The sequence below is a fragment of the Dendrobates tinctorius genome, unplaced genomic scaffold, assembly GCF_039654945.1.
Source record: "Dendrobates tinctorius isolate UK_male_01 unplaced genomic scaffold, ASM3965494v1 ptg000115l, whole genome shotgun sequence".
NCBI lineage: Eukaryota > Metazoa > Chordata > Amphibia > Anura > Dendrobatidae > Dendrobates > Dendrobates tinctorius.
This window is the reverse complement of record NW_027361783.1, coordinates 3,052,945-3,078,648: the sequence shown is the minus strand read 5'-3', so window position 1 is coordinate 3,078,648 and position 25,704 is coordinate 3,052,945. Positions and strand designations below refer to the sequence as shown.

At 42.3% G+C, this 25,704-nt stretch overlaps 1 protein-coding gene across 3 annotated transcripts in view; it reads right to left on the bottom strand.

Annotated features, from left to right (window-relative positions):
* Window positions 1-3,167: 3,167 nt before the first annotated feature.
* Window positions 3,168-25,704, bottom strand: part of DTNBP1 (dystrobrevin binding protein 1) — a 175,856-nt gene continuing 153,319 nt past the window's right edge. The window contains exons 8-10 of one of the 3 annotated variants that reach the window (XM_073589948.1): window positions 22,631-22,790; window positions 21,491-21,621; window positions 3,168-8,033 (exon numbers count right to left, since the gene is read on the bottom strand). In XM_073589948.1, the coding sequence (XP_073446049.1) occupies window positions 7,780-8,033; window positions 21,491-21,621; window positions 22,631-22,790 (545 nt within the window). In that variant the 3' untranslated portion in view covers window positions 3,168-7,779. Of the gene's footprint in view, window positions 8,034-14,601; window positions 14,832-21,490; window positions 21,635-22,630; window positions 22,791-25,704 lie in introns of those variants that run through there. The other 2 variants (XM_073589947.1, XM_073589949.1) reach the window with 2 other exon arrangements.

Here is a 25,704-nt window from a genome sequence, read left to right as displayed (position 1 = left end):
TGCCTTGGTGGAAGAGATTCTGGAAAAAATGATGCTGCAAGTGGCAGTCACTTGGTGACTGCTTGAGGTAGTTGCCTTACACCTTTATTAAGGTTTCCCCACCTTTGGGACATCTGCTTTCTGTGTTCACCACTGAAGTGCCATAGAAAAGAGGATTTTTGAACTTTCTGTAAAATGTTTCTTGTAGTCTACATTGGGGGACATAGTACCCTCCCTTTTGTTAATAAAAAAAAATTCTGCTTCATGTACCAGTTTTCTTATTAAACTCAAGACCTTGGTTGTCAGTATCCTGCTGAGGAGCAGATTTCTAGGTTTAGGTAACAGTCAGACGGCTGTATAACGCGGACGAGGAGCGCAACGCAATGCTCTGACTGGCAGTCAAAGCATGGCGTTGCGATCCTCGTCCGAGTTAAAAGGCCGCCTGACTCTTCCATTTGTGTGAGCATCCTGGTGGCATCAGTGTACAGCCATGGTTTCCCTTACCTGCCAATGAATGTTATGAGAAATGGATTTGCCCTTGCGTATATACATAGATCAATGGATTGTGTGCTAATTGGCTTGAATTAAAATAAACACATCAAAAAGATCAGACCTTTTGCTATATGGACAGTGGCACGTTTCAAACAATGTAGCTATAATATGGAATTGCAAACTATTTCCCTGAGTCACAAGCTGCTCTGTGAAGGACTTATTTTTATGATTTAAAAAAAAAAAAAAAATTATATTAAAATGTTTCTACGTTTTAAAGTGTTGTCTGGTTTCTGACAAATCATGTCTCCAACTTAATTTTTCTTTTTTAAAACTGTGGTTTACTCATGCTGCTGCTTTCAGTGTCCCATCACGTCAACTGCACTCAAGCCGATAAGTGAACTTAGTAGCTTACTCTACTATACTCAATGGGATGCTAAGAATTGCGGTAGAACTGTCAACGTGATATCAGCGTTGTAGACAACAACAGACATGAGCAGCAGAGGAGATTCAGCACTGGACCCTAGTTGGGCGAGTCAAGTACTTTTTCTTTAAAAAAAAAAAAAAATATTGCCTATTGATAGACGTTTCTTGAAATTGGGAAAATATTCACAAAGTGGGACAAATTAACTGTCAGATTTCCTTGTTGGAGTATATTAATATTTCTTTAAAGAACATGATTTGAGTCGGTTTTTACCAACCTCGCTTTTGCGATCGCCGTTATTAACCGGTCCGATGTGCCATTTAATTTCTCTCTCCTCTGATGTGATGGCACATCAGAGGAGAGAGAAATAGGGTCTCCGATCCCCCTGGTGGTCCTCGGCCTTCCTGCTTCCCCTCCATGGGTGCCGCCATCTTCTTCCGGGAAGGAAATTGCAGGCGCATGCGCAGTGCACCCGCCGAGATCTGCCGGTCGGTACCCGGCAACAATAGGAAGATTTTTCCTATTGGCTCATTTTGGTCACTGTGATAGACCCGATCATAGTGATCAAAATAAAAAAAATAGTAAATAAACCCCCCATTTATCACCCCCATAGGTAGGAAAAAATAATGAAATAAAGAAAACATTTATTTTCATTTTCCCATTAGGGTTAGGGTTGGAATTAGGGTTAGGGTTTGTGATTACGATTAGGGTTGGGATTAGGGGTGTGTTAGGGTTGGATCTAGAATTGAGGGGTTTCCACCATTTAGGCACATCAGGGGGTCTCCAAACTCGACATGGCGCCACCATTGATTCCAGCCAATTTTGCGTTCAAAAAGTCAAATGGTGCCCCCTCCCTTCCGAGCCCCGACGTGTGCCCAAACATATGAGGCATCAGCGTACTCAGGAGAAATTAGACCTCAAAGTTGATGTGCAATTTGTCCTGTTACCCTTGGGAAAATAAAATTGGAAGCTAAAAAATCATGTTTGTGGAAAAAAATGATTTATTTTCACGGCTCTGCGTTATAAACTTCTGTGAAGCACTTGGGGGTTCAAAGTGCTCACTACACATCTAGATAAGCTCCTGGAGGCGTCTAGTTTCCAAAATGGGGTCACATGTGGGGGGTTTCTACTGTTTAGGCACATCAGGAGCTCTGCAAACGCAACATGACGCCCTCAGAACATTCCATCAAAGTCTGCATTCCAAGCTCTCCCATGCGCCCAAACAGTGGTTTACCCCCACATAAGGGGTATCGGCGTATTCATGAGTAATTGCACAACAAATTTTGTGGTTCATTTTCTCTTTTTACACTTGTGAAAATAAAAAAAATTGGTTCTGAAGTAAAATGTTTGTAAAAAAAAAAAAAGTTAATTGTTAATTTTTTCCTTCCACATTGCTTCAGTTCTTGAAGCACATAAAGGGTTAATAAACTTCTTGAATGTGGTTTTGAGCGCCTTGAGGGGTGCAGTTTTTAGAATGGTGTCACTTTTGGGTATTTTCTGTCATATTGACCTCTCAAAGAGACTTCAAATGTGAGGTGGTCCCTAAAAAAAAAAAATGGTTTTGTAAACTTTGTTGTAAAAATGAGAAATCGCTGGTCAACTTTTAACCCTTATAACTTCCTAATAATAAAAAAAAAAATGTTGGTTCCAAAATTGTGCTGATGTAAAGCAGACATGTGGGAAATGTTATTTACTAAGAATGTTTTGTGTCATATCTCTCTGATTTAAGGGCATAAAAATTAAAAGTTTTTGCCATATTTCCGTTTTTGTTTCATAAATAAACGCAAGTAATATTGAAGAAATTTTACCCCTAACATGAAGTAAAATATGTCACGAAAAAACAGTCTCAGAATCAGCGGGATCCGTTAAAGCGTTCCAGAGTTATAACCTCATAAATTGACAGTGGTCAGAATTGTAAAAATTGGCCCGGTCATTAAGCTGCAAATTGGCTCCGTCACTAAGAGGTTGAGGCTGTGCAAGTTTGTCCTAACAAAAAAAGGTTTGCGTTAAAAACAACTTGGTATAAAGTGTGCCAGTTAATTTTTTGGCTCCAAAGTTCATAAATATGTTTAACATTTAGACACGCAAGCCCACTTTAGAAACAAAGTGTGTTGATGTTGTCTTGGAAATTTCTTCTCTGGGAAAAACAAATACGGTATATCTAGCTGAAAGTGCAAATTTTATGGTTGGACTTTCAATGTAAGAACCAGAACAATTAGCATTTCTTCATCAGTCTATTTTCAGAACTACTAACTGTATTGAAACTACACAGTCGTCATGGTATGAAATTATTTATTTCATCAAGGCAAGTACACAATAATTGGCACAGGATAAACCGAAGAATACTGCATGGAAAAAGGTATGGCTTTTCAAGCCAGTTTGATATGCATTACAGGGCAGGGTTCTCATTGTCTCATATAATAATCATTTTCTGAGGTGAGTTGATCACTGCTTCATATATAGCTTTGATAGGGAGAGATAGAATTAGGCTGGATTCACACTAGGATTTATGGCCCTCTTCTTGAAGTGACTATTAGATACAGTGTTTTTTTTCTTTTATGACACATCAGGGTTCAATCCCTCTGAAATCGGGTCTATTAAAGGATCTTTTTTTTTCAACACTGTTGATGCATGTTTTGGGGATGGAAAAAGCATATGGCAGTACACAAACTACCATTGTTCTAAGGGTATGTGTATACGTCTTTTTCAGGTGAGTATGCTCAATAACCTGCCTGAAAAAAAGCCCTAAGGAAACATCAAAAGGAATAAACATGTGCACTGCATTGTCAAAACGAGTTCCTGTTCCTATCTTCAAACTTAGGTCACTGATCTGCTGCACATCTTTGGAAACTTTGAAGTGCTTAAAAGAAGCTTCAGACCATTCTTCAGGTAGCTTCCACTTGAAAGCTGCTCACTACTTTATTTAAAGGGAAGGTGCCGCAATTTTATATAATTTGCAAAAAAAAGAGTAAGTAACAAAACATGTTGTTTCAGCAAATGTTGTACTAACTAGGATTTATGGTTTGTTTGTAATAATGTTTTAATGTAGCCACTGGGCGCTGCCATCTTGATTTGCAGATCTGTGGAGGACTCATACAGTCTGCAAATATGGCCGTCCCTGGACATAGGAGACTGCGGTCGGCTCCCGACCCCACCATGCAGCCTCATTAGCAGTGAACTGGGCACGCCCCTGTGGGCTGCACCATTCACTGCTGTAGGTGTGGCTGGGCGCCATTTTCCTGTAGCCCAGTGCTATCTGCTGAGCTCCACGTTCAGCACTGTGCTTCCTGCTCCACTGTCCTCCTGCTCTGTCTCCGCCTCCTCACTCACAGCCCCAGTGATCTCCGGTAATCTGACACCTTCCTTTTTATGACAGCTTTTATGGCTGTCTGAGGAGGACAATGACATATACAGCCCATAGTCTAGTGCAGTGGTCCCCAACCTTTTTTGCACCAGGGAACGGTTTCAAGCAAGACCATTCTTCCATGGCCCGGCAGGGCGGGGATGGAGGTGTGGCAGGGGCGGGGCTTTGGTCATCAGGGGTGGGGCTATGGACGCGGCTGTAGTGTAGCAGCGCATACTTATAATTAAATAACATTTATAATGTGACTCAACTCACCATAGGTTTTGAATGAGTGCTCCATCACCCCCATCCTTGCCTGCTCCATCACCCCATCACTCCCTTCTCCCCATCACTGCCTTCACCCCATCACTCCCTTCTCCCCATCACTCCCTTCTCCCCATCACTGCCATCTCTCCATCATTGCCTTCACCCCATCACTGCCATCTCTCCATCATTGCCTTCACCCCAGCACTCCCTTCTCCCCATCATTGCCTTCATCCCATCGCTGCCTTCTCTCCATCATTGCCTTCACCCCATCACTCCCTTCTCCCCATCGCTGCCTTCTCTCCATCATTGCCTTCACCCCATCACTCCCTTCTCCCCATCACTGCCATCTCTCCATCATTGCCTTCACCCCATCATTGCCTTCACCCCACCACTGCCATCTCTCCATCACTGCCATCTCTCCATCATTGCCTTCACCCCATCACTCCCTTCTCCCCATCATTGCCTTCATCCCATCACTCCCTTCACCCCATCACTGCCTTTTCTCCATCATTGCCTTCACCCCATCACTCCCTTCTCTCCATCATTGCCTTCACCCCATCACTGACGTCTCTCCATCACTCCCATCAATGCATTCTCTCCATCACCCCCCTCATGGCCTTCTCCCATCACCCCAGGCATCAAGGCCTTCTCTCCCCATCTCCTCCATGGCTAGGCTCCACCTACACAAACACAGACAAACAAACACACACACACACACACACACACACACACCACCTCTCTCCTCTCACCTGTCCGCAGCATCGCCTGCGCTTCCTCGCTGACACAGCAGCGGCGCGCTCCTGTGTCAGTCAGAGACAGGAAGCGCGGGCGGCGGGCAGGACGGATCCTTGCATCGCTCCCTGGCCGCCGCTACACGAGGGCAGTGAATTGCTGCGCGCCGCCCCAGCCCCCGCTACGCCACTGAACGCCCCTGGCTCCCCTTGTGTCCGCGGACCGGCAAGGGCACTGCAGCGGCCCGGTGGTTGGGGACCCCTGGTCTAGTGTATAATGGGGGGGCTGGAAGTTTCACCAGTGTGGGCATATCTGTAATACTGTCTTGTGCGATAGTCTGCTGAGCCGTGTATCTAATCCTCTCCTGTGTGATACTGACTGCTGAGCCGTGTATCTAATCCTCTCCTGTGTGATACTGACTGCCGAGCCGTGTATCTAATCCTCTCCTGTGTGATACTGACTGCCGAGCCGTGTATCTAATCCTCTCCTGTGTGATACTGACTTCTGAGCCGTGTATCTAATCCTATCCTGTGTGATACTGTCTGATGAGCCGTGTATCTAATCCTATCCTGTGTGATACTGACTGCTGAGCCATGTATCTAATCCTCTCCTGTGTGATACTGTCTGCAGAGCTGTGTATCTAATCCTCTCTTGTGTGATACTGTCTGCTGAGCCGTGTATCTAATCCTATTCCGTGTGATACTGCTCTCCTGAAATACTGTGCTGCTATCACCCTGCTGGTTTTATGTGTGATCTACATGGTGGTATTGTGTATGATCTATATGGCGGTATTATGTGAGAACACTATGGCAGTATTATCTGCTAAAAGGGGACCCATTCTAGGGTGGTGCTGGCTGAGCACCTGCACACGGGTCAGGGGTAATAGGTGCGGTCAGGGGAGGGCTGGTGAGGCAGCTGAAGAGAAGGGTCTCATTTTTATCGCTACTGAATGGCTACATTTCCCCCATCCTGCTTCCCAGCGTCACCCCGGACTGCGCCTGTCGCCTCGCTTTGACACATCGCCAGTACAGAATCTGAGGAGGGGAATGGGGTCTTTGCATGCAAAGTCTGGATCAGAACAGGCCATCAATCAGCAGAAATGTTTCCTGGATTTCTGTGGTGCTGTCACCCTGCTCCTCCACCATATATCTCCCTCTGTGCCCCCCATAGACCAGCACACTGCTCTCCTGAAATACTATGTGCTGCTGTCACCCTGCTCCCAGAATCCTTCCTGCCATCCTCAGTGACCGAAGACCCCATTCCTCTCCTCAGATCCTGTCCTGGCGATGTGTGAAAGCGAGGCGACAGGGGCCTGATGTATGGTGGAAGGAGCAGAGTGACAGCAGCACAGAGTATTTCAGGAGAGCAGTGTGCTGGTCTATGGGGGGCGCCCTGTTCGGTGCCAGGGATTGTACATAGAGCGCTGTGTTTTATACACATGGATGGACCGTCTGCTTGTCTGCTCCACAGAAATCCAGGAAACATTTCTGCTGATTGATGACCTGTTCTGATCCAGACTTTACATGCAAAGACAGTCAGTAACTTTGCAGGCCCCATCAAAATGGCTGCTCACTGTGTTCCTAGATGTCATAGGTTTTTGTGCCAGATTTCAGTAGCTGCTCCCCCTAGTGTTAACAAGTGGAAATGAAAAACTTTTTAAAATTATTTTTCATATTTTGCAAAAATAATTTTGCATATTTTGCAAAATTATAAACAAATGATAATATTTTTTAAGAAAATGTAAACATTAATTCTTTACATTTTTTTCAATTGCTGAAAAATTTTTTTTGGGATGGCACCTTCCCTTTAAAAAAAAAAAAAAGTAATAAAGAAATAATGCCACCAAAATCACGCAGAAAAGAAAAAGCGAGAAAAAAAAATTAAAACATGATTAAAGACGTCAACATGTCCTGAAACGTTCTTCGTTTGCAAAACTTGCCACACATGCTCATATCTAAAAGATGTTGTGAGCACATACCCTTAGGATGAATTCCTTTTGCTAAATGCTGCTTTTCTCACTACCTCATAATGCATGTGAAAAAAATCCAGGCCTTTATCATCATTACCATTCAAGGCATCTTCAATTTGGTTGTTGTATGCATGAAGAAGTATAGCTTGGAACCCAGCGTTCTCTGTCTATCTATGCCCTATCATTGGACATATTTGTGTAAGTTCTAGTAAACCAGGAATTTCTGTAGATTACTTTGATCACATTATGAAGAACACTTGGCCTAGCAGCTAAATGTGTAAATAAAAGCATTGGTAATCCAGTGGTTGTTCATGCAGGACCTTCGTCCAATATTCTCCTAGAGATAAAGATGGTGCTTAAAAAACTAAGCACACAAGAAAGACTGCATAACTGTGCAGCGTTTCCAATCTCCTCCACTACTCTAGTCTCCATAAAAAACACTTTTAATATCATTTTGTTCGCAATGACTCCAGTACACAATACTTTGTGTAAATCAGTAGGGTAACAATTGCACAGTAAGGTGGATTAGTACACGATGGCTAACGCTCCAGGATATAGCAACCACACAGTTCAACTTCACACGGTGTGGGAATCACTTTCGTCACTTGCATCAGAATTGTTTTTTGCAACGTGGCCGACACCAGGTACAGAGTCCACGTGAACGTCTTCATCATCTGACTGGATAATGGGCGATTCCCCACCATCTTCACTGTTTTCCTGGCTGGCAGAATCAGTGCACGTAGAGGACAAGGAAGAAAGTTTTTGTCTGAGTTCTGCTTGGCTGGGAACCTGGAGAGATATCTCATTTCGACAAGTGTCAAAGTCAGGGCCTTTAGTAACCAACATGAAGAGAGAAGACAAAGAGAAACTGCAATGAGGCATGAGGTCTGCTTACAAGATATTAAGCGCACACATGGATAAGATTGCAAAAGAAACATGGAGAACACCACAACCAATTAGAGTTGAAACTAGAAGTTTACATATACTATATAAAAAAGACATAGATAATGAGAAAAACATGCATATGAAATGAAATCAGAACATTTCCTGATTTAGGTTAATTAGGATTACCATAATTATTAATATTTTCCAAATACCAGAATAATGATAGAGAGATCGTGTTTAAGGCATTTTTATTACTTACGGCAAAGTCAAAAGTTTACATCCAACAAGATTACTATGCCTTTAAACAATTCTGTCAAACAAGGCAGCACTCTATCACCATAGCATGCAAACATGAAATATGAAAATTGAATTGCATTACTGCACTAGAAATATGAAAAATTGAGAATGCTTGGCTCAAAAATTGGCCAATTTATGTGTACCTGGCAGTCACGTTAAGGCGATTCTTGTTTGCCAGGACCTAATGCCAATCCTCTTTTAGACAGTCTACATCTCTCTGGGAACCTAATATGAATCCTCTCTTGGACTTAAGTCTATATCTGTATGCAGGGGTAAGATCCTGTTGCAATTAAAAATGCCTGAGGCTAAGAGACGGAGTGCTCAGTCAGAAGGCTAATACAAATATCAAAAAACTGACTGTCCCATCCAAAGACAAATCAGGTCTGAACAAGTGCTTACCTAGAGTAGCCAACTCAAATACAATCAAACAAATAAGGCAGCACTCTGTAGCATTGGCATTAGGTCCTGGAAAACGAGAATCGCCTTAACGTAGCTGCCAGGTACACATGAATTGGTCAATTTATGTGCTAAGCACTGTCAATTTTTCATATTTCTAGTGCAGTAATGCAATTCATTTTTCATATTTCGTATTTGCATGCTATAGCGCTACAGAGTGCTGCCTTATTTGTTTGATTGTATTTGAGTTGGCTTCTCTAGGTAAGCATCTGTTCAGACCTGATTTGTGTTTGGATGGGACAGTCAGTTTTTTGATATTTGTATTGGCCTTCTGACTGAGTACACCGCCCCTTAGCCTCAGGCGTATTTAATTGCAACAAGATCCTACTCCTCCATTCAGATATAGACTTTAGTCCAAGAGAGATGTAGACTATCTAAGAGAGGATTGGCATTAGGTCCTGGCAAACGAGAATTGCCTTAACGTAGCTGCCAGGTACACATGAATTGGCCAATTTATGCGCTAAGTATTCTCAATTTTTCATATTTCTGGTGCAGTAGTGCAATTCAATTTTCATATTTCATGTTGCATGCTATAGCGCTACAGAGTGCTGCCTTATTTGGTTGATTGTATTTGAGTTGGTTACTCTAGGTAAGCCCCTGTTCAGACCTGATTTATATTTGGATGCAACAGTTTTTTGATATTTAAACAATTCTGGACTGCCCATACGATAATGTGATGTGTTTGGAGGCTTCTGTTATTTTTGGCATCATCTGAGTTAGAGACACACCTATGGATGAATTTTAATGCACACCTGAAACATAATGCTTCTTTGTGTAGCATCATGGGAAAGTCTAAAGAAATCAGCCAAGATATCAGGAAGAGAATTGTGGACTTGCACAACTCTGCCTCATCCTTGGGTACAAGTTAAAGATACCTCATTCATCTATACAAACAATTATATGCAAGTACAAACAAGATGCGAATGCCCAGCCATCATTCCGTTCAGGAAGGAGACGGGTGCTTTGTTTTAGAAATCAACGTGCTTTGGTCCGACGTGCATTTCAACCCAAGGACAAAAGCAAAAAGACCTTGTGAAGATAATGGCGAAAGCTGGTAAGATTGTGTCAATATCCACAGTGAAACGAGTACTGTATCAACATGGGCTGAAAGGCCACTCTTTCAGGAAGAAGCCATTACTCCAAAAGAAACATAAAAAAGCCAGATTAATGTTTGCAAATGCACACAGGAACAAAGAGCTTAACTTTTGGAGACGTCCTGTGGTCTGATGAAACTAAAATTGAACTTTTTGGGCATAATGACCATTGTTACGTTTGGGGCAAAAAGGGAGAAGCTTGGAAGCCTAAGAAAACCATCCCAACTGTGAAAGACGGGGGTGGTAGCATCATGTTGTGGGGTTTTTTTTTGCTGCAGGAGGGACTGGTACACTTCACAAAATAGATGGCATCATGAGAAAAGAATATTATGTGGCAATACAGAAGCAACATCTCAAGACATCAGCCAGGAAGTTAAAGCTTGGGAGAAAATGGATCTTCCAAATGGACAATGACCCGAAGTATACTGCCAAAATGGTAACAAAGTGGGTTAATGATAACAAAGTCAATGTTTTGGAGTGGCCAGCACAAAGCCCTGATCTCAATCCTATTGAAAATGTATGGGCAAAGCTGAAAAGGCAGGTGCGAGCAAAGCGAACTACAAACCTGGATCAGTTACACCAGTTTTGTCAGGAGGAATGGGCCCAAATGCCGACCAACTATTGTGAGAAGCTTGTGGAAGGATATCCCAAACGTTTGACCCAAGTCATTCAGTTTAAGGGCAATGGTACCAAATACTAATGAGAAATGTATCTAAACTTTTAACTTTGCAGTAAATAATAAAAATGCCTTAATACTATTTGCCAAGTGCCTGAATAATGAGAGAATGTTTAATTATGGTTATCCTAACTGAACTAATATGGGAAATGATTGTCCTGATTTCATGTCAGATATTGAGGAAAACATGCTTATGAGTCTTTTTATATAGTGTATGTAAACTTCTAGTTTCAACTGTACATTCCAGCTCTTATGCTCAAAAAACCTTTTCCACATGATAGAAGAAACTTGACTAAAGTATTTTTTACTATAGATTTTATTCATTTGTTTTACACTGGAAAAAAAAAAAAAAAAAAAAAAAAAAAAAGGATCGGGATTGGTTTCAAATTGAAGAAAAACCGATGCACTTTAAAACGGAACCGTTCACATTAACCTCAATGATTTAACTATTAGATCCTCCTGCATTTTTTTTTTTAGCCAGAGAGCATAATAGGTCTCTACAACTTTGTCTAAAAAAATAATTTGATTGCAGCTGGACTTATTTAAATCCTTGAAGTCAAATTTTAACCCATTGACAGCACAGTTTTCCCTTTTATATTGAACCTTTTTTTTCGCTTCCACTTTTATTATCATTGTGCTCCAGGAGCTATAACTTTTTTTCAGGATGAGTTTTACTTTAGCGACATTATTTTGGGGCACACAACTTATTAACAAACATTAACTATTTTACGCTATATGCCGTGCTGCACAAATAAAGTGTTAGCTGTATTCTGAAGGTCAGTAAGATTATAGCAATTCCAAATTTATATAGGTTTTAGGATTTATTAATTTGCCCAATAAATACCATACACATTTGAAATAATTCTAAATGTACTTTTTTCCCCGAACACCATTCACTGTTACACATGGACGTGTTATCTTATTCTTCAGGTTGATGCGATCACAATACAAAATGCATATAGTTTTTTTATGCTTCGCTACTTCAGTACAAAAAAAAAAATACAAAAAATACATCTTTTTTTTTGGTTACCATATTTTGGAATCATAGCTTTAGCTTTTTGAATAAGTTGTGTTCGGGATTGTTTTTGCAGGGCAATAGGATTACAGTGGTCTTCAATTTATATTGTGTTTTTTCACGTTTTACTACTTTTACTCAAGAAAATCACTTAAAAAAAGTAGTTTTTTTGGCTGTCATATTTTAAAGAGCCATACATTTTATCAGATTACTGAGCTTTAATGAAGACTGCTTTTTGCCTAAAGAGCTATAAATTTTATTTTACAATTTTTTAAATAATACATATGATTTTTTTATCACCTTTTGTGAGAGGCAAGATTGACAGAAACAGCAATTCTGACATTTTGCAGCATTCACCATAGATACATCTACAGTGCCTACAAGTAGTATTCAACCCCCTGCAGATTTAGCAGGTTTACACATTCGGAATTAACTTGGCATTGTGACATTTGGACCGTAGATCAGCCTGGAAGTGTGAAATGCACTGCAGCAAAAAAGAATGTTATTTCTTTGTTTAATTTTTTTTTAAATTGTGAAAAGTTTATTCAGAGGGTCATTTATTATTCAACCCTTCAAACCACCAGAATTCTGTTTGGTTCCCCTAAAGTATTAAGAAGTATTTCAGGCACAAAGAACAATGAGCTTCACATGTTTGGATTAATAATCTCTTTTTCCAGCCTTTTCTGACTATTTAAGACCCCCCCCCCCAAACTTGTGAACAGCACTCATACATGGTCAACATGGGAAAGACAAAGGAGCATTCCAAGGCCATCAGAGACAAGATCGTGGAGGGTCACAAGGCTGGCAAGGGGTACAAAACCCTTTCCAAGGAGTTGGGCCTACCTGTCTCCACTGTTGGGAGCATCATCCGGAAGTGGAAGGCTTATGGAACTACTGTTAGCCTTCCACGGCCTGGACAGCCTTTGAAAGTTTCCTCCCGTGCCGAGGCCAGGCTTGTCCGAAGAGTCAAGGCTAACCCAAGGACAACAAGGAAGGCGCTCCGGGAAGATCTCATGGCAGTGGGGACATTGGTTTCAGTCAATACCATAAGTAACGTACTCCACCGCAATGGTCTCCGTTCCAGACGAGCCCGTAAGGTACCTTTACTTTCAAAGCGTCATGTCAAGGCTCGTCTACAGTTTGCTCATGATCACTTGGAGGACTCTGAGACAGACTGGTTCAAGGTTCTCTGGTCTGATGAGACCAAGATCGAGATCTTTGGTGCCAACCACACACGTGACGTTTGGAGACTGGATGGCACTGCATACGACCCCAAGAATACCATCCCTACAGTCAAGCATGGTGGTGGCAGCATCATGCTGTGGGGCTGTTTCTCAGCCAAGGGGCCTGGCCATCTGGTCCGCATCCATGGGAAGATGGATAGCACGGCCTACCTGGAGATTTTGGCCAAGAACCTCCGCTCCTCCATCAAGGATCTTAAGATGGGTCGTCATTTCATCTTCCAACAAGACAACGACCCAAAGCACACAGCCAACAAAACCAAGGCCTGGTTCAAGAGGCAAAAAATCAAGGTGTTGGAGTGGCCTAGTCAGTCTCCTGACCTTAACCCAATTGAAAACTTGTGGAAGGAGCTCAAGATTAAAGTCCACATGAGACACCCAAAGAACCTAGATAACTTGGAGAAGATCTGCATGGAGGAGTGGGCCAAGATAACTCCAGAGACCTGTGCCGGCCTGATCAGGTCTTATAAAAGACGATTATTAGCTGTAATTGCAAACAAGGGTTATTCCACATAATATTAAACCTAGGGGTTGAATAATAATTGACCCACACTTTTATGTTTAAAATTTATTAAAATTTAACTGAGCAACATAACTTTTTGGTTTGTAAGATTTATGCATCTGTTAATAAATCCTGCTCTTGTGTGAAGTTTGAAGGCTCTAACTTATTTGCATCTTATCAAACCTGCTAAATCTGCAGGGGGTTGAATACTACTTGTAGGCACTGTATATACATATAGTAATATACAGATCTTTCTCGATGTATCTGTGAGTTTTCAGTGTGTGTGTGCACACCATTAAAGTGCTCGCATCAAAGCTAGGTCTGATCCGAGCACAAGCAGCATAAGCATGGCTGTGTATAACCGCCAGCTCCTAATGCAGATGTATTGGACATAGCTCCCGTGACAAACGGTACATTAGATTATGAAAGCAATTGCAATCAGGATGCACAATTATGCCATTTTGCAGGAAGGGGTTAACTGGTATCAGGTTTTCATCAATTTGAAACTGATGAAGCAAACAAGAGAAAAAAACGAATTAGTTACAAATGGATTAATACTGCGAATGTGAACTCATACAGACTAAAAAAAAAAAAAATCCCTCCCTTAAATGGGTTACCACTTTATGTTGAAATGTTTCTTGTTTGTACTATAGAGGTTCATGATTTACTCAACTTCCTTTAATATTAAGTGTTGCATGGACCACAAAGGCTTGCCTTTCTATTTATTTTCTTGTATTTCATTTCAAGCGTTCCTAAATCCTAACACCCTATGACATAGGGGATTAAGTAATAAATTGCCATATACAAGTAGATTTTAATGTTAGACAGGTTCCTTGCTGGCTATAATCTTATAATCGTTTAGATTTGTGTTTTAGTGTTCCTCTCCCCACCCATTACTAGTAAAAGATAAATTGGTAAATCATACAGCAGTGACGGATAAGGAATTGGAATAGGGATGCTTAGCATGGCCCTGTATGAAGAAGACCATGTCTGTGGAGCAACGGCATGGAGTAACTGACTGCTGTTATGGTAATATCTGAAATAACTGAAGCCTCAGCATCCTACATATAACCTTGTCTCGGATTCCATCATACGAAGTCGAAAGTGGAGCCAAACATTGACTATTTCAAAAAGAATGGAAAAGTTTAAAATGATAAAGAACAAGACCCCATTCCCTTATGTCATGAAATCAGATGGATTTCCTTCCTTAAAAATGCAAAATACACTACATCTTTTCAGCCTCAATCACATAACTTTTATTTAACAGTTACAAAATAATTCACAATATAAAGGATAGAAAAGGCATAACCAATCTTCAGCTTCTAGACATAAGCAGGACAATATCATATCTGGCTCCATGTATTAATGTCATCTTCACACAATAACCAGCTTCCTTGAACAAACATCTAGCTGCAGTCCTGGATGATGCCTTGGTGTCCTTGGAGCCTTTTTGAGATCCTTCCTACAATTGTAGCACAACCCCAGATTTACCAAATGTTTTCTACAAGTCCTATTAATAGTCTAAACACGAAATATGAATTGGTGCAAGAAATCTGATCTTGTGATGCTTAAAACTTAAAATTCAGGCATCAATGCTACAGAGTGACTTCTACAGAAGCCAAAAGAGTACAATTTTCCTTAGCTCCAGAAAACTACTGGCCATACCAAACAGACCATTAACAGCTGGTCTGTTGTGTACGGTGGCAGCCTACCTGTACCGCCGATCTGTTTTTGTTAGACATAATATTGGGCATCTTCAAATGCTTAAAACTTTTATTTCCTAGGAGATCAACTGCAGCTGAAGACAGGGGCACACAACCTTTTCTGGTCCAAGGGCCACGTTGTCAGAATGAACAAACCTGGGGGCCGCACTTAAATGAAAGGATTATTACATTCTATGACGTTTATGTCATATTGAAATTATATACCATAAATGTCTGATGTGTACAAAGTCTCACTTTACAACTCTTCCCTCCACAAATCAGCACTCAGTTTCTTGACGAGGATTTAAAAATAGATTCTGCTCCTAAATCCACATCAAAAATCGCATTAAATACTCTGAATAAATTTCCAACTTCTTATAAAGGGCAATGGTTCTCCAGTGAACACAGTGCTTTCTGTTTTTCACTTTATTTTAAACATTTCCCAGTAAAACAGATAGGAGGCTTATTCAGAGTATTTGAATAAATGTTTCAATTTAGACTTTACAGTAAAATCCACTTTTAAATCCTCATAAAAAAAGTCTTAATTTTCCCCAAAAAGGAGAACTCAATGCATCCACATGGTTCTCAACTTTCTGTGCAGTGTTTCACAACTACCATAAAACTAATGTGGAGCGAGCCACAGACATGGCCAGCTGTTTAATTCAAATTCAAATAGGCTTTATTGGCAGGACCAAAATACAATTAGTGTTGCCAAAGCAAGAAAAGAAGTGTGGCAGGGGAGTGGATTAGGGTAGTGGGGATGGGGTGTTGGGGGCAAAATTTGGGGAGTGATTGTCCATTTGGAGGTCTTTAGTTCCTCTCATCTTATGACATGTGGTGACATATTGGGCGGCGACCTCCACCATTGATTCTTCTTCCCCCAGTAGGATGCAGCGTTTCCTCTCCTCATCCATGGATGGGAAGTCTGGGGTATGGGTGGTAAGTTTCTGGAAGTGGGAGTCCCTCACTGCTGAGTATTTGTTGCAGTGCAGCAGGAAATGCACCTCATCTTCCAGAGCCCCCTGCTGGCAGTGCTGGAACAGTCTGTTCTCTCGTGGCTTGTATGTCTGTCGGTGCCACCCTGTTTCCACCTCTAGGTTGTGGGCGCTTAATCTGTATATACTCAAAGTCTGCCTGTCTTTGGGGTGGCGTAGCCTTTCCAGGTATGGAGCCAGTGTGTAGTCCATCCGCAGTGACCGGTAGATGGTGAGTTTCTGGGAGTTCTCCAATTCACTCTTCCAACCCTCTATGCATTGCATCTTGCAGCTCTCTGAGATCTCTTTTATTTGGGCTTTAGTTAGGGTGTGTTGCTGACTTTGGTTGAGCTGGCTGCCGAGGTTCCTGGCTTGCTCTTGGCTCTGGCTCAGCAGGGCTTTATGATGGTAGGAGCTGGGGTTGCTGTTCTGTATATGCGCCTGGTGTGATAGCGCCCTCTTGTGTATAGTGAGCCATAAGGGGAATCGGCCCAGCTCTGCCCGACAGGCTATGTTTGAGGTGCTGCGATGTACCTGGAGGAGACATTTGCAGAACTCCAGATGGAAGACTTCGGTTGGGCTGGAATCCCACTTTTTCTGGTCTGGATAGGTTGCTGGACCCCATACCTCGCTGCCATATAGCAGTATAGGTGTGATGACGCTGTCGAATATCTTGAGCCAGACTCTCACCGGTGGTTTGAGATGGTACATTTGTCTTCTGATGGCATAGAAGGTTCTGCATGCTTTCCCTTTCAGGGTCTCTGCTGCTTGCTTGAGGCTCCCGGTTTGGCTTAGCTCCAGACCAAGGTAGGTATAGCTGCTTGTCTTCTCTAGCGTGGCACCATTTAGTGTGAGGGAGGAAGTGGAGGTTTCTTTAGAACTCCTCTTTTGAAACACCATGACTTTGGTCTTCTTTTGGTTGATGGGCAGCGCCCATGTGGTGCTGAATGTTTCCAGCACGGCCAAGCTATCTTGGAGGCCTCTCGCGGTTGGGGAAAGCAGCAGGAGGTCATCTGCATACAGCAGGATCTTCACCTCTCGGTCGTGCAGGCTGAGACCTGGGGCAGAGGAGGATTCCAGTGCCGCTGCCAGTCCATTTATGTAGATGTTAAATAGAGTTGGGCTCAGGCTGCAGCCCTGTCTTACCCCACGGCACTGCCGGAAGAAGGCCGTCCTCTTTCCATTCACCTTCACGCTGCACCGATTCTCAGTGTATGAGCTCTTGATGACGTCGTAGGTTCTGCCACCTATTCCGCTCTCCAGGAGTTTCAGGAACAGACCTGGGTGCCACACTGAGTCAAAGGCCTTCTTGAAGTCCACAAAACATGCAAATATTTTCCCCTGTTTTTTTCTATGGATGTGGGTCTTGATGAGGCTTTGCAGGGTGTAGATGTGATCCGTGGTGCGATGGTTTGGCATGAACCCAGCTTGGCTTCTGCTGAGGGTGTCCCGCTGGATGAGGAAGGTGATGATCCTTTTGTTAATAATGCTGTTAAATAGTTTTCCCAGAATGCTGTTAACACATATTCCTCTGTAGTTTGCTGGATCATATCTGTCTCTATTCTTGTAGATGGGCGTTATGAGACCTTGATTCCAGCTTTTTGGGAAGTAGCCAGCACTCAGGATGTGGGTGAATAGTTTTGCCAGTGCTGCATGTATATCTGGGGAACTGAATTTGATCATCTCTGGCAGGATGCCGTCACTGCCCGCGGCCTTCTTGCATTTCATAAATTTGATACTGTCTTTTATTTCCAGCACACTGATTGGTATGTCCAGAGGATTTTGGAAGTCTTTGATTGTCTCCTCCATGTCTCTGAGTTTAGTGGTTAGGTGCTTCTGTTCTGGGGTTAGGTCTTCTTCTGGTATGTTCTTGTAGAGGCCTTTGAAGTAGCTGTGCCAGATGTTGCCATTTTGGATGTGGAGGGTGCTCTGCTTGGGCTTTGTGCCGATATGATTCCAGGTCTCCCAGAATGAGTTATCCTGGAGGGAGTCCTCAAGCTTCTGTAGTTCTTGGCAGATATGCCTATGTTTTTTCTCCCTGAGAGTGCTTTTGTATTGCCTCTGTAGGATGTCATGGGCCGCTCTTAGGTCCCTGTTGTTTGGATCTCTGTGCTTTTGGTTTGAGGCTACCCTTAGGGAGTTGCGTAGTGACTTACATTCTTTGTCAAACCATTTTTGGCCATGTTTATTTGTTGGTTTCTTGGGGTTGGTTCTTCTGATGCCTGCTAGCTCTGCCATGGTGTATAGGATGTTGTTAAAGTCATTCACTGCCCAGTTGACCCCTTGCTGGTTTGATGCGTAAGTACTTGTGTTGAAATTTACAAGTAGCTCTTGGATCTCGGTTCTGTTAGTCATGTTGGTGTATTCAGTGGATAACTGTTTGGGCCACTTGTAGGATGGTGGCAGGTTGTGTAGACTGGTCAGGTGTGGCTTTTCTATGGGTTGTTTGTCCGTGGATCTCATGTACAGCAGTGTCTGGTTGTGGTCTGACAGGTGGGTTTCAGGGGTGACTATGAAGGCATTTGTTTGCTGGGTCTATGTCCGTTATTGCGTAATCCACCACACTGCTGCCCAAGTGGAAGTTTAGTGTAAATCTCCCTAGTGAGTCCCCCCTGATGCGTCCATTCACTATATACAGCCCCAAGCTCCGGCACAGGTTCAGCAAGGTTCTGCCGCTTTTATTCACCACTGTGTCATAGCTGTTTCTTGCGGTCTGTACTGAGTCATTATAGAAGGATCCATCTCCCATTACATATGTGTTTCCGTCGGGTGACATGTAGTACTTCTCTGTACCCGTCCTGGCATTGAGGTCTCCGCAGAGGAGCACTCTGCCCATGGACTGGAATTGGGCTGCCTCTCTCTGTATGACCTCATAGATGTCCGGCTTATAGTATGGGGATTCTGATGGAGGGATGTAGGCTGCGCAGAGGTAGATGTCCTGCTGAGAGGTGAGGATGGCGCTGCTTATCCTCATCCAGATATGGCTTTCTCCTCTTTTTACTGCCTTGATGTGCTCTTTGATTTCCTCCTTGTACCATATTAGTATGCCCCCTGAACAACGGCCCTGTTTGATGTTCTTGTTTTTCTGGGCAGAGAGAGAAAATTCCCTGTATCCCATGGGTGTCAGGGATTCCTCCTCTGCCCGGGCCCATGTCTCCAGAAGGATCTGGATGTCAATGTTCTTTAGCTTTTGCTTGAAGTCTGGGTCATTTGTCTTGGACCCAAAGGCTGAGGCATTCAGTCCTTGAATGTTCCAGCTGCTGATTACTAAGGATGTCATATTTGGTCGATATACCTTATAATGAAGAAAGATTTTCATAGGATGTAACACGTTCTTGTGGTGGGTTTGGGTGGCATATTTTAAGGGTGTCCCATGAGTTGGCTGCATAGTGTGCTGAGCAATGTCCTTATTTCAGCCATGTTGCTGTTCTCTGTTGCTCTGTGTTGCCATTGTGGGGCATGTTGTCTCCTGTGCCCTGTCTGTGGACTCTCATTGGGGATCGCTGTGCGTTGCCATTGTGGGGCATGTTGTCTCCTTTGCCCTCTCTGTGGATTCTCTCCAGGGATCGCTGTGGTTTGCCATCTGTTTGGTGGGCGTCTTGCTTGTAGTCTCGGAGGTCTGTTTAGAACCATGTCCTTTAGCTCTTTTGCTAGATTGCTGACCCCTTGTTTATTGAGGTGTTTGTCGTCGTATAGGTGACGGAGCGTTATTCTGGGGTGGCTTGCCAGCTGTATATTTGGTGTTGAGGCGATACTGGCAGCCAGCTCTGAGTTGATTTGCTGGATTACCTCTTGGTTTATTTCTTTCCTTGGAAGCAGGGCAGACAGGATTATTTTGGTTCTGGGGAATTTTTGCTGGGCTGCTATTGCGAGTTTTGTTAGGTCCTGAGTGACTGTCTCTTGTTGGATATCGTTTGTGCCGGTGTGTAGTATGAGGTGTGTGGGCTCTGTGAAGTATGGATTACTGATCACCTTCTCTACTTGTGGGATTGTTGAACAGCGGATTTTTGTGACTTGTGCCCCTGGGAACAGTCTCTTAGTGTCCAGGTATTTTCCATTAGAGTCTATTATTAGGACGATGTCGGGGATCGGTGTTCTATTTGGGTCATTTGCTGTTTGTGCATCGTTTGGTCCTTGGGTGATGGTTGTCTTTGACTGCTGTGGTGTTGGGGCTGTATTTTTGTTGCAGGGAATGAGGGCACAGTTTTCCTCTGTAGGATTGTTGGTTGCTCTGGTTTGCTGTATGGGAGTCTGCTGTATTTTTATTGCTGAGGTTGTTTCGGTCTGGTCGGGGCTGTCGCCGGTCTGTGATATGTCAGGCATCGGGGTAGTTGCTGCATGCGTGGGTTTTGGGGTGTTCATTATACTTTGAGGTGCTATGTCCATGTTTTGTTGCAGATTTGATGATTTTAGCAGGGATATTTCTTCTTTGAGAGTTGAGTTTTCTTCCTGCAGTTTTTTAAGTGACATTTGAATTTCACACAAGTCTATTTTCAACCTCAATAGTTCGTCCTTCAGTTGTTCATTTGCATTTTTCTCACCTTGGCTTCTTTGTAAATCCTCTTTGAATTGAGTAAACTCACTTTCTAATCTGGACAGGCAGTCTCTGAGAATATCCATGGGGGGTTGTGATGTAGATGTGGTGGGTGCACAGCTTGGGACCCTGTCTGCTGTAATCTGAGATGGAATGGTTATGCCCCTTCTCAAGGTTTTTAACTGGGTCCTAATGTGACTGAATTGTTGTAAAAATTCCTCCAGTTTTTGTTTTGTTCCTTGCACCATGATAGTTACATTATTATAAATGTTTATGGAGAGATTAAAAGTCTCGGGGTCCTCCTCATCCTGTACTCTTAATTTGTTTGCCCCTGCTAATGCCCCGTGTTTTGACATTCTTGTAATGGTTTCTGAGAGTCTGGTCCCAGGCTTCATGGTGCCCTGAGTAGAATAACACATTCATACTCTTATCTGAAGTGTAAAACTGGTCTAGAAAACCCTTTCTTCTGATTTATGAGGCATCCAGTGATGTCTACACAGGCCACAATTTGCACTTGCCCATCCCAGATCCTCAGGTGCTACTCTTCTGTGTGAATAGCTGCTCATCTATAGTTGTGCTGTAAGTCAAGCATTTTTCTGTCCAAATAGTTCAGGGCACACAGAAAATAGCATTGTTTGCCGCATGTGGCCCCTCGGATGCAGGTAGTGCACCCCTGTTCAATGGCAATAAGGATGCAATAATCTAATTGTGCATGTTTATGAGACAATCAAAGGAGATATGTTTACCTATTACTCACTCAGCACATGCATGGCCAGGTTAAGTGTCACTATTTTTATTAAATAAATTAAACCTTCTGCACAGTTAGATAATATCCTTAGCATAATGGCACTGGAATGCATGATAATCTTATAGATAGCAGCATTGCAGAGAATATGTAGGTTACCAGTACCTATCATAGGGGATAGCATGTTGTTGTCCTCTCCTCCGGAATTTAAGAAGACGTCTAGTGCTTCCTGATCAGACATGTCCATCAGGTCCATTTGCTCCAACATATCCACGTTCACCTCCATTGAAGACATGCTTCCTATTGGTTCTTAAAACAACAAGATTATACTGAACAGCTGTAAAAGACCCAGAATTTTACATCCTTTTATAATTTTCCCAAATTTCTAGTGTCATTATATTAATAGTGTTATTGAGGGCTTAAAAGCGGTGTAGGCTAAGTTACCACTATGAGACATGTGTGCAACCGCCACCGATCAGATGAGCACTGCTCCCACAGAGGCCGGACCGAATCAACTTATGCAAGGAAACACAGCAACCCCGTACATTGCTTAGGTGACTGCTGTTCATCTTTCATTTACTTACAAGAGACAAACTGTAGTACTCAGCAGTGGCCAGCAAGTAATATGCAGTACATCACTTTGCTCAGCCCACTGCTGGAGCAATTTCCAGCTTATCGGTGAGGGCGCCAGGTGTGTCAACTCCACCACTTTTAGATTATTTACCTATTCCCTATCCCATGAATAGCTCCTCAATTTTTAAACCCTAGATAGCTGCTTTTAGGCATATTGAAAGCTTCATACATTAAAAACACAGGAAAACAAAATCAATGTATCCTGTTGTCTTAGCACTCATGCGATTCCCCAGGAAGCCTTGTGGGTGCTATAGTATAACCTCCCCCCTTCTCCCCACATCTTAATCTATGTAGATCCTCCTCTCCCCTCCTTGATATTTTTAGAAGAGTGTTGAGAGCCATCACAGAAATGGGGCAGTGTGATATCAGCAGCAATACAGTCAATTATATGAAGAGGTTACATAGACACTACAATACCCAAATGGTAGTATATTTTTAAACACTATTCAAAAAGTAGCTTAATTTTGCATTGCAGAAGCAAATGAGAAATAAAAAAAAAAATCATAATAAATGTGTTCATAGCCTTTAAATAGAAAATTACATGTGAGGTACAGTATATAGAAACTGCACACTCTACCAACATATTTTTGGTATCAACTTGACCACTTTATACCAAAACAATATTTAAGAAAAAAAATAAAAATCAGTAAAAGAATAATATAAAGAGGTGACCTGCCTCGTCTTTCTGCTATCTGCAGGTATCCTGTAGACAAGTATTGCTCCATGTCCTGCTGGAATGCCTCTTCAAAGAACTTTTGTCGTTCTTTTAGCTTCATCTGTTGGGCATACTCCATGTCCAAGACCCTCTGAGTATGTTCTGAATCCAGATCAGCTATAAGGAAAGAATAAAAATTCCACGTGAGATTTCACAATAGTATTTAACCTGGATCTTGTAACACAAAATTTGTGATCATGATAACTGTACTAGATTAGGCAGCATTTATGTCAGCATTAGATGAGGGTACCATATAGTTTACATATAAAGGGTGAAGAATAGCTTGGAAAGGCCTATTGCGGCAAAATTTGTCATGACAAAATTTTAACTCTCAAAACTAACAGGGAACCTGTCATCTCATTCATACTGCCTGACTAAAGACAGCCTGAACCAGTCACTGGTTGTGCCACTGCAACCAGGCGTGTTGAACTCCTAAATTTTGTGGAGTTTCAGAAAAAAATGGGAAAGTCATATGGGAACTGTGAGTCTCAGCTGACTATTAAAGGGAGGTACTTAGCGACTTTCCCCTGCCCTAATACCCATGTCTGACAGGTGATTCTGTGAGTGCATAAGGAGATCTTTCAGTCAAAAGGATTGTAGGGTAAAAGAAAGGGATGGGGGAGAGAAGCCAATAGTGCAGCCAATGTTTAATTCTGGCCATGGTTTGAGAAGCATGAATAAGGTTGACAGATTCCCTTTGAGCTCCAGCAAGTCGAGGCTTCAGTAAAGTAAGCTAGCTTGAGCAGTTGTATGTTTCTTTAAAGTCAAATATAGTGCAAGGCCACGTTGTTCACTGTTGGAAGGGAAGGCAACCCCCTTTGTTCTTGGGATCACGTTCGTCAGATCCTCCTGATCATGACATGTAAGTTGCATATAATGAGAGTCATACTAATGGTGAATTAACACTGGCCAACTTCAGGACAGCAACTATGGCTGATCGACTACATTCAAGAGTTCGTTTAGCGACCTGTGATGGTGACATAACGATCTCTTATGCAATAATCTCTCTCCTCATATACAGTGAATGTTATATTCAGCACAGCCTCGGTTTACACAAGGCAATGTGACGTTGAAAAAGAAAACAAATTTTATGCTGGCGTAAAAAATAAATATCAAATAACATGAAAAATGAATGTCTGCATGAATTGATCTGCAGTTGAAGCCTTTTTATGGATTACACCTTGGACCGTTACACACAGGGCTCCGATTCATCAACATCGGAATTCATGTCGGTCTTGATGAGGGGGTATAAAAGATGAAGAACAGCATCTCATCCGGGTGAAAAATATATAAACATTTATTGTGCCATGACAAAATGCGACGTTTCGACCATCACATGGTCTTTTTCAAGCATGGTCTTTTTTCTATGTTGATTGATGAGGGGGTATGTCATACTTCTGATTCATGAAGCGGTGCAAACCTCTTCATGAGTCTGGAGTGTCTGACAAGTGGTGTGTGCCACGTCAGATACTGGGAGTGAGATTTCTGACATAGGGAGCGCCACAACTCCTCATGAATTAGATGGGCTGTGGTGTCATGTCCCAGTCCCGCCTATTTCATCAGAACTCAGAAAAACCGGCAGAAGCCACCAAAGCTCACAAATATTTAATCACAACCCGGGGGGTTGTGCATTCATTTTGAGAATTTTCAATCATTTTACATCAGAATTCCAGAGTGAAAGCTTTGATGAATCAGGCCCAAAGTGTATTAGAGCAGTGTACAATTAATTGACAATGCTTTCAGGAGGCAGAACAACCTTCTTGCACATAATTCTTCTGCAAAATTTGAAACATATCACATCCGCTCCCTTCTAAAGGGCCGGTCACACTAAGAGATATCGCTAGCAATATTGCTATAACTAGTGACGTTATATCGATATTGCTAGCGATATCGTTGTGTCTGATACTTACCTACGACCCGTTCCCCCGCTGGTTATCGCTGATCGCGCGAGAACGTTCAGGACAGTTTCTCGTCGTCGGCTTCCTGCGGCGCTTCCTGCTGTGAGGACGAGCGACGCGTGGAGCCGGGCGGGAGGACGCAGGATCGCCTGGTGTGACAGGTAAGTAGCGACCCCCGACCCCAGCGATGTCGCTAGTGAGATCTGCCTATGTGGCAGCTCACTAGCGACCACTTAGCGATGTACCATCGATCCTGACCGCGTCATATCGCTGGTCGGGATCGCTGGTACATCGCTGAGTGTGACAGTACCTTTAAGCTAGACACAGTTAATTGATGTGGAATTGTGCACTCCCAAACCTGTAGGTCACTTACATACTATTGAGTACAGTATTGCAAATCACCCTACAGGTCTGAGCCAAAGATGCCGGGGGCCTCACATTTTCCCAAATTGTAGTATTCTTACTAGATTTCTAAAATGCCAGGTAGAAAGTTGTTGGCTTACCTAAAAGGACTTCTAGAATATATGTAGTGAAAAAAAAAAAAACTTTCATAAAAAGAAAAAAACAAAAAATTGACTTGGCAAATTTTCAAGACTAAAATCTCTAAATAATCAATCAATGTGACCCCTTGGATAAGGCCTGCTTTACAACCTGCATAAGCCTGTTTTCACCTTCCTGACCAGGCCAAATTTTATCATTCTGATCAGGGTGATTTTAGGTGGTAATAACTCTGAAACACATCAATGAATCCCAATAATCTGAGACTGTTTTTTTCGTGACATTTTGCATTTTTATGCAAAGTGTTTTTGTTATGTATACCCCTCCTCACATGTAAAGCACCATTGAATAAATGGCGCTATAATAATGAATAATTTTATGTTAGTGGTAAATTTAGGATGAATATTTTTGCGTTTATTTGGGAAAATATCAGTTCTAAAATTTAGCAATTTTCAAACTTTCAAATGTTTATATCCTTAAACCAGATTGTCATGCTGTGCAAAATAATTTATAAATAATATTTTCCACATGTGTACTTTACAACTGCATCATTTTTTAAACTATTTTTTCTTTTTTCTTTGGAAGTTAGAAATGTTAGAAGTATCAGCAATTTCTTATACAAAATTTACAAAACT